Here is an 8,405-nt window from a genome sequence, read left to right on the forward strand (position 1 = left end):
TCTTCACATTTCGGTGGTGGATTGCTACGTGACAACTAAGTTCCAGTTGGAGCAGAGTCAAACCTCTGGAATTCAGAATTCTGTATCGGAACGCCGGAACCCATTCCTTGTACTTTAGGTGCCTATTCTGGAGTCCGGAGCCTTCCAGAGTAATTTAAATCCCTGTAGTCCAGTTCTTCATTCGTGTCATATCCGAAAGTATGATCCTAACTCAGCCAGAAGCCCTCCACTGGGTTTTCCTTCCTTGTGGGAGCTCAGGCGTCCCCGCATTACCGTGAGGCTCTTCCCAAGATCTAAAGTAGATCTTGGCTCTTCCCAGAGTTGCCTTTCCGCGCGATGGGCTGCATACCGCGGAGCTTAGGCACTCTCCAGGCTGGGAGGCTATTTACCAGGAGCTGCCTACCCTTGGGGAACATGCAGCCTCACCTGGATTGGAGGCCATCTCCAAAGCCTAGAAGACCCCAAGACCCCACATGCCCACGAGGCCTTCACTGGTGCTGCCTTTCCCAGGCAGCTTCAGGCACCCCTCGTGGCTCAGATGTCCTCTTTTGGGTTAACATTCCCTGAGGAAGACTCTGTCTGTGTGTGTGTTTCTGTGTACGTGTGTATATACGCACAGACTCACGAACCCCTCATCGACCATCGCCGCCCTGAAGGTGAACCAGTGTATTAACTATACATTACGTTAATAGGTATAGGTGTATGAATGCTTAGAAATTTTTGTCTGCTGACAACACAGAAATAGTGCATTCCATTCATTTGGTTGCACAGTCCCTGCGTGGCGTAGCGCCACGATCACATTCCTGCAATTGAATGTTCCTGGTACACTTTAATGGACATAAGCATAAAAACCCAGTATTACCAGCTTTCCCTAACAAAAGCGTGACAGTTATTATAATTATCCGAACTATGTATACATTTCTTTAGGATAGGCAGAGGAAGAACATTAACTTGTCTGACGAGCTCTCATAGAACTGAATTCCCGTATATGAAAAGAAAGAATACCGAAGAGATGAGTATGATAGAAAAATGTAAACATTTTATTTTACAGAAAATTTGCTCACTAATTTTACATATGAAGATACACACGCTCGCATGTATTTGTAAAAACGTAAGATTATGATTACGGTGGGTAATATTCAGATATTTGGAATTCCTTCACCTCTACTCTTCTGTCTCAGTGATTAGAGCAGGGTTACGCTAGTCAGTGGTTCTTAATATTTTTTTAACACGCCCCTTCCAAGAGTTGGTCCTTCCTTCCACGCCCCCTTCCATCTATGAGTAAAATTCCCTCCCAGATTTAAAGGAAAATGAAAAAAAAGAGAAAGGTGATTTTATTCTTTTGGGAATGAATTAGTGAGATACTTGTTAAGAGAATAACGAATATAATTACAGAATTTTTAATTTTTCTCTAAGGCTCGCGCACCCACCCCCTCCCTGGAAATTGCTGACGCTCCCCTAGGAGAGCACGTCCCCCAGATTAAGAACCACTGCGCTAGATGATTTGCAGTCTGTCAGGCAGTCGTCTCTATCACCAGTTTTGATATGCATCATTTTAACTGAACAAAATCGAGAGAATCCATTCCCATCTCGGTCTTTATATCATGGTGAATATGAATTTACTTGTAAACATTGGCATGAAATTTCGTTGGTTTTGATAACAATTTGCTATGCTATGTCTTCATTTTTGGAAATGCTTTGTATAAATTCCTCAGTTCAAAAAATTTTTTGTCTTAGTGTTAAGTGAAATGCATATTAGTTCAAATAAAAATGGTAGTAATTTATTTACATACGAAATTTACTTGAAAGTATCCTGCTGGGTGTATGTGTGGTGGTAATGTAGTTATTGAAGATAATCCCGTATTCCCATTTATTATGAATTTTTTCTAGTTTTCAGGTTACGTTATTTAATCCTTGCGTATAAATTAATTTTATTTTCGTGCTTTGTTCTACTTTTACCTCTTTATTTGCCTAAATATTTCATTTGAAAAGTTCCCAATTAAGTGTTGATATAACGTGCTGTATCCAGTCACTTATTGGAGAACTTTGAACCTCTGTGTTTATCCAACTGCATTTGTAGGGACCTTGCCAACAACTACACGAGTAAACACACTTTATCTTTGACAACGACAATTAATGTCATTCACTGACAGCAGAGCCAAAAGGGCAAGTGTGTACACTGCTTAATGATATCACCTGGCCTTGACCAGATTATTTGTGTTTGTATTAGACAGGCATTTGCTGCAGATATAGTAGAATTACACCTTAATACAAGCGGGTGTTGTTCTTATCTGATAAGTTTTTGTGCAATACAGGTTGAATTTGTTTCTCGTAGATGAGTCTTGCATTGGGATTAAGGTGGCTTCCAAATAGTTACAACCATTTTAAAGTAAGTTTAGCTGACCTGTGCCTTTTGGTTTAGATACAGTGAGAGAGTCGACAGTTTATAACAGGCCAAAGTACATAATGTCGTTCATAATTTCACCACTGCATCTGCTGTTGACGTCTGTTTTCTTTGAAAATCGTATTAGATTAGTAATAAGCGAATCTCTTTTTATTTTTAAATTAATAAATTTGGAGAGCTAAAACCTTGTTTTTGTAATTTACACAAACTTCTGCGCCAAAAATGCTTCAAGTATCCTTCGAATCTGTTGTGCTGTGACCTACATGGATTGAGTTCTGCAGCTTATTGGTCACTACTTTCCTAATATCCAATAGTATTTATATGGGATATGCTAATTCCCCTGATAAACATCTTACTTAAATATTTCGTGTCTTGTGTTTTCTGTTTCTTTTTATCGTATGAAGACGCTAAAATTCATGTAAATCGATATAATGACTACCATTTGCGCTCCATTATTATTTTTATATTACCAATAGCCTTTCTAGGATTTTGTAATCAGGCTAGTAAACCAAATATAAGAAAATACTCGTTTATTAAAATTCATTTTCATACAACCATTCAGATACTCAAACCCTGTTATGCCGGTGGATTGAAGGTATCTATATGATATTATAATGATCTTTTGAAAAGAATTAGAAGCACTTGCGGTGAACAATGCCAGGGCCAGACTCGTCGTACTCCTCCTTGGTGACCCACAAGTTCTGGAAGGTGGACAGAGAACCAAGGATGGAACCACCGATCCAGACGGAGTACTTCCTCTCAGGGGGAGCGATGATCTTGACCTTAATGGTGGATGGAGAGAGACCAGTGATTTCCTTCTGCATCCTGTCAGCAATACCAGCATACATGGTGGTGCCACCAGACATGACAATGTTAGCCAACAGATCCTTCCTGATGTCAATGTCGCACCTCATGATGGAGTTGTGGACGACTTCATGAACACCAGCAGATTCCATACCAAGGAAGGAAGGCTGGAACAGAGACTCGGGGGCACGGAAACGCTCATTACCGATGGTGATGACCTGACCGTCAGGAAGTTCATAGGACTTGTCGATGGAGGAGGAAGCAGCAGCAGTGTTCATCTCGCCCTCAAAGTCCAGGGCAATGTAGCAAAGCTTCTCCTTGATGTCACGGACGATCTCACGTTCAGCGGTGGTGGTGAAGGAGTAGCCACGCTCAGTCATGATCTTCATCAAGTAGTTGGTGATGTCACGACCAGCCAAGTCCAGACGGAGGATGGCATGGGGAAGGGCGAAACCTTCATAGACGGGAACCATGTGGGAGACACCATCACCAGAGTCGCAAACCTCACCGGTGGTACGGCCAGAGGCGTAAAGAGAGAGGACAGCCTGGATGCAAACATACATGGCGGGCATGTTGAAGGACTCGAACATGATCTGAGTCATCTTTTCACGGTTGGCCTTGGGGTTAAGAGGAGCCTCAGTGAGCATGGTTGGGGATTCCTCAGGGGCAACACGGAGTTCATTGTAGAAGGTGTGGTACCAGACCTTCTCCATGTCGTCCCAGTTGGTGATGATACCATGCTCAATGGGGTACTTGAGGGTGAGAATACCACGCTTGCTCTGGGCTTCATCACCGACGTAGGCGTCCTTCTGACCCATACCGACCATCACACCCTGGTGACGGGCGCGGCCAACGATGGAGGGGAAGACAGCTCGAGGAGCGTCATCACCGGCAAAGCCAGCCTTGACAAGGCCGGAGCCATTGTCGCAGATGAGGGTCGCCGCCTCTTCGTCGTCACACATGGTGGTCGATTAAGCTGTCTCAAGCTAGCCTGGAATATAGAACCATAAAAAGTTACGCTTTATACTTTGATTTCTCTCTCTCTCTCTCTCTCTCTCTCTCTCTCTCTCTCTCTCTCTCTCACACACACAGACACACGCACACTGTAACTAGGAATAGGTTCTTAAGACAGGTTTAGTGTAAAAGGTAGCCGTCAAATATCTTTTGATTTAATTATTCTAGAATGCTATAGTTTCAAAGATAATGGCTTCATTCCGTGTAATGTTAAGTGTCTTAAGTTTTATAGGTACTGTTCCACCTCATCGAAGGCAGCTAATTTTAATGTCGTCAGAACATAATAACATTATAATCAAGGTTAACATTTAAGTTGTGCTGTTAAATCGGTTCGCCATCTTATTTTTTTTATATAAATTCTTAATATAATAGAGCTCGTCATAATGTATTTTTGTCACTTATATTACCACTGTCTTTTCCCGTAGACATCCACAGCAACAGTCAAACAAACTTAGACCCAGCACGGAAAAAAATTTGGGTTTACCAGCAGAAGTATTCTTTCACACTGAAATTGTTTACTTTTATGACTGATATAGATTTTTCTTTTATCAATAGAATAGTCTGTATTCAGCTGGCGTTTTTAAGACTACTTTAATTCAAGTTTCCTTCCGCATTGTTTTCTAATAGCTGGTGAAGAAATTATTCAGGAAGTCTATAAAACTATGAAAAGAATAAAAACTTCGCCGCCTTACGGGTAATTTATAAAGACGCATTGCCTTCGGGGAGACATTCTACTATACGGTTTGTTTGCTGTTCTAATCTAAATTAGCATCAAAATTAAGACTTTTTAATCAGTATTCGTATTTTTTAAAATTTTGTATATGGAAATTAATTTTCATGATGAAAGAACGCTCGTCAGTAGTCGACCATACAAATCTACGAGAAAGTAACAATTATTTTCTCTATGTTTTAGGAAACAGACATCATGGTGATTAAATTCCCCACAATATTACGAATTCGAATTTAGATTTATAGTTTCGATGATTCATAAAAATCTAATATATAAAATATGAAGATGTGCTACATTGGAAAGTAAAAAAGAAAAAATAAGTCATGGACTATCATTTCACGTTGTCTACATGCTTAAACTCTAACATGAAGTTTAATTTCCGGTGCACTGATAATATAGAGTAATCACTCGGCTTGACAATCGGCCATCTCATCATATTCCGGCAACAGCCTATTCGTATCACACTGATATCGCCACACTCAAAAAATAAAATCAGCGCCACGCGACGCGACAACTTTCCACCGCCAATAGCGAGGGCGTGATTAAGCCGCGACGTGTTCCGGCAATTATAGTTCCCAGTCCACTCAACTAGACGCGCTGCGATCACCTCCCACGTCTCTATCTCGTACTTACCCTCGACGAGTCCAACGATGACTAGGTCTTGCTCCTCACCAGCACCCCTTTATATACAGACGAACGGAATCTAAATCCTCCACATGGGAAAAAATGCAGGTAGTCGCCAGACCATGGGACTTCAAAGCATTAAACACTTCGGCTACCAAACATAGACGGAACGTACGAACGGCGTTCTTTTAAAGCCCTCGCCCCTCCCCCGTAACACGCCCAACGAAACGACCGCCGAAACCATAAAAGATTGCGGTAAAACATCGATGGGCCACTTGCGAGAGGCTCTGCTCTTGCCATAGAACCGATGGGGAGCCAGAGCTTTTGGTCGGGTCGTCGATTTTTCTTTGTCTGGTTTTAACTGTATATACATGGATTTATGAATGTCAGATGTTTTGACGCATAATGTAATAAGTGATATATATATATATATATATATATATATATATATATATATATATATATATATATATATATATATATATATATATATATATATATCACTTATTGTTTAGAATCTTTTGAAATATTAGATTCCTAAAACTGACAATACCTGTTATCACATGTATGTACGAGTATTTACACGGTACATGTACGTATATAACGCGTTATCTACGAGCTTTCATCCATAAATACAGTACACGAATTTCTTTATTGCCCTCTTGAGTACATGTTTACAGACTCCTAAACTTTCTTCAGGGATACTGATAATGCTTTAGCAATTTTACCAAGGAATAAGACTTTTTCTTTACACTTTGGTGGTATGGTGGCTATGGGGCACTGTAAAGACGGTTGCTAATTAAATCCATTCATTATATCATTTTGTATAAACACACATATTTATGTATAATATATATATATATATATATATATATATATATATATATATATATATATTATATAAATAATATATGTATATATATGTGTGTGTGTGTTTATACAAAATAATATAATGAATGGATTTAATTAGCAATCGTCTTCACACTGCCCCATAGTCACCATACCGAAGTATAAAGCCTTATTCCTTGGTAAAATTGCTAAAGAATTGTCAGTATTCCTGAAGAAAGTTTTAGGAGTCTGTAAACGTAATGAAAAGGGCAATAAAGGATTTCGTGGAAGGCACGACGAGATAACGTGTTATGTACGTACATGTCCCGTGTAAATAAATACATGTGATAACAGGTGTTGTCAGTATAAGGATTCTAGTATTTCGAAAGGATTCTAAAAAAATGCGTAACAAAGAAAAGTAAAATTATAGTATGTCAACACAAGCGTTAAATTGCGATTTTCAGGTGTCCAGATATAATTCATGTCATTCTTCATATAATTGGAATTTAAGAAGTTCAAGCGAAAATACAATGCATTGCTACCCTAATACTTTTCTCCTTGCATTTTCATACATTTTTATTGTTTATCTATTTATTAGTTTATTTTTTCGTTTTTAATTAGTAGTATCTTTTCTTTGTGTATTTCCATTTACTTCCTCTTACTTCTTCCTAATGAACACCATATTCTTTGGGAACTTGAATTTAAATCAATGGCCCATGTGGGCTTGTTCCATATAAAAAGGTTTCGTCTACTGAATAATAATAATAATAATAATAATAATAATAATAATAATAATAATAATAATAATAATAATAATTTACGTGAACGATAAATAACACGAAGTCTAAAGGTTTACATTAGAAACCGGAGTATTGTCAACAAAAACGCGTGTGACATGCGTGACATACGACTAATGTAGTTCTTTATAAATTTCAAAGCACGATTTCATACGTGTCAGTCACAATTTTACCCTTGTGAAATTAGAGAAAGCGCTGAAGTCAGCTTACGTCACACTTTTTCCTTCTTTATTGCTATGGTAATATATATATATATATATATATATATATATATATATATATATATATATATATATATATATATATATATATATATATATGTGTGTGTGTGTGTGTGATCAGTGTATATATTATATATATATATATATATATATATATATACATATTTATATATATATAATTATTTTGTATGATACATGAAACATACGTACCGGGGTCTAAGCGATGTCAGGCAGGGCAGCCGATCGAGACCACAGGTCTACCCCAAAGCCAAATCAAAAGTTTCAAAGAAGGCATCGTGCTTACCCCATACAAAAAATTTGTCTAAAAGAAGAAGAAGAAGAAGAAGAAGATATATATATATATATATATATATATATATATATATTTATATATATATAATTATTTTGTGTGCGTTTGTCTGCGTTTGCGTGCGTTTAGGGCATAATATACCTTGCACTTTAGAAGATATCAATAATATTTTCTTAGCGAATTGTCATCATTAACGTTCGCGTACGAAGTTTGTATTAGTAGGACATCTCAAGAACTTATTGACGGTTCTGTATGAAAGCGGCATATACCATATATTAGGTTAGTGCGACCCCTCCTGTGGATTAAGTTTTGGTGGATGATAACTAGATTTGAAGACATGTCGTCATGGAAAGTACCTCTCCGTTTATTTTTCATCTGGAAATTTGCCGTTCTGCAAGATAGAAAACGGAATGTCATCACAGAAAACGACAGAGATTTATTGCCGGCAGTTGTAAATTAGCAAATGACACTTTTGCCACGTGGTTTGACGAAGTATATTTTTCACTGTCACATGGAAACTGTTTTATAGTTTTAACTTTTCTCCCATGAAATCGAGAATTAAGAGCTTGCAGTTCATCTTCATCACTGACTGCCTTAACGTCGAAAATGGGAAAGTGAGCTACCTTGCTAAATAGGTTTTCGCATTAAATACCTGGAAGTGATACCCTTTAAT

General features: G+C 38.1%; 1 protein-coding gene across 1 annotated transcript; it reads right to left on the reverse strand.

Annotated features, from left to right (window-relative positions):
• Nucleotides 1-2,919: 2,919 nt before the first annotated feature.
• LOC136850072 (actin-2, muscle-specific-like) lies at nucleotides 2,920-5,731 on the reverse strand. Its single transcript, XM_067123623.1, has 2 exons — nucleotides 5,586-5,731; nucleotides 2,920-4,199 (listed from the first exon to the last, which is right to left on the reverse strand). The coding sequence occupies exon 2, from the start codon at nucleotides 4,168-4,170 to the stop codon at nucleotides 3,037-3,039; it is 1,134 nt and encodes a 377-aa protein (XP_066979724.1). The 5' UTR covers nucleotides 4,171-4,199; nucleotides 5,586-5,731; the 3' UTR covers nucleotides 2,920-3,036.
• Between the last annotated feature and the right edge of the window lie 2,674 nt (nucleotides 5,732-8,405).

This window comes from Macrobrachium rosenbergii, chromosome 21, assembly GCF_040412425.1.
Source record: "Macrobrachium rosenbergii isolate ZJJX-2024 chromosome 21, ASM4041242v1, whole genome shotgun sequence".
NCBI lineage: Eukaryota > Metazoa > Arthropoda > Malacostraca > Decapoda > Palaemonidae > Macrobrachium > Macrobrachium rosenbergii.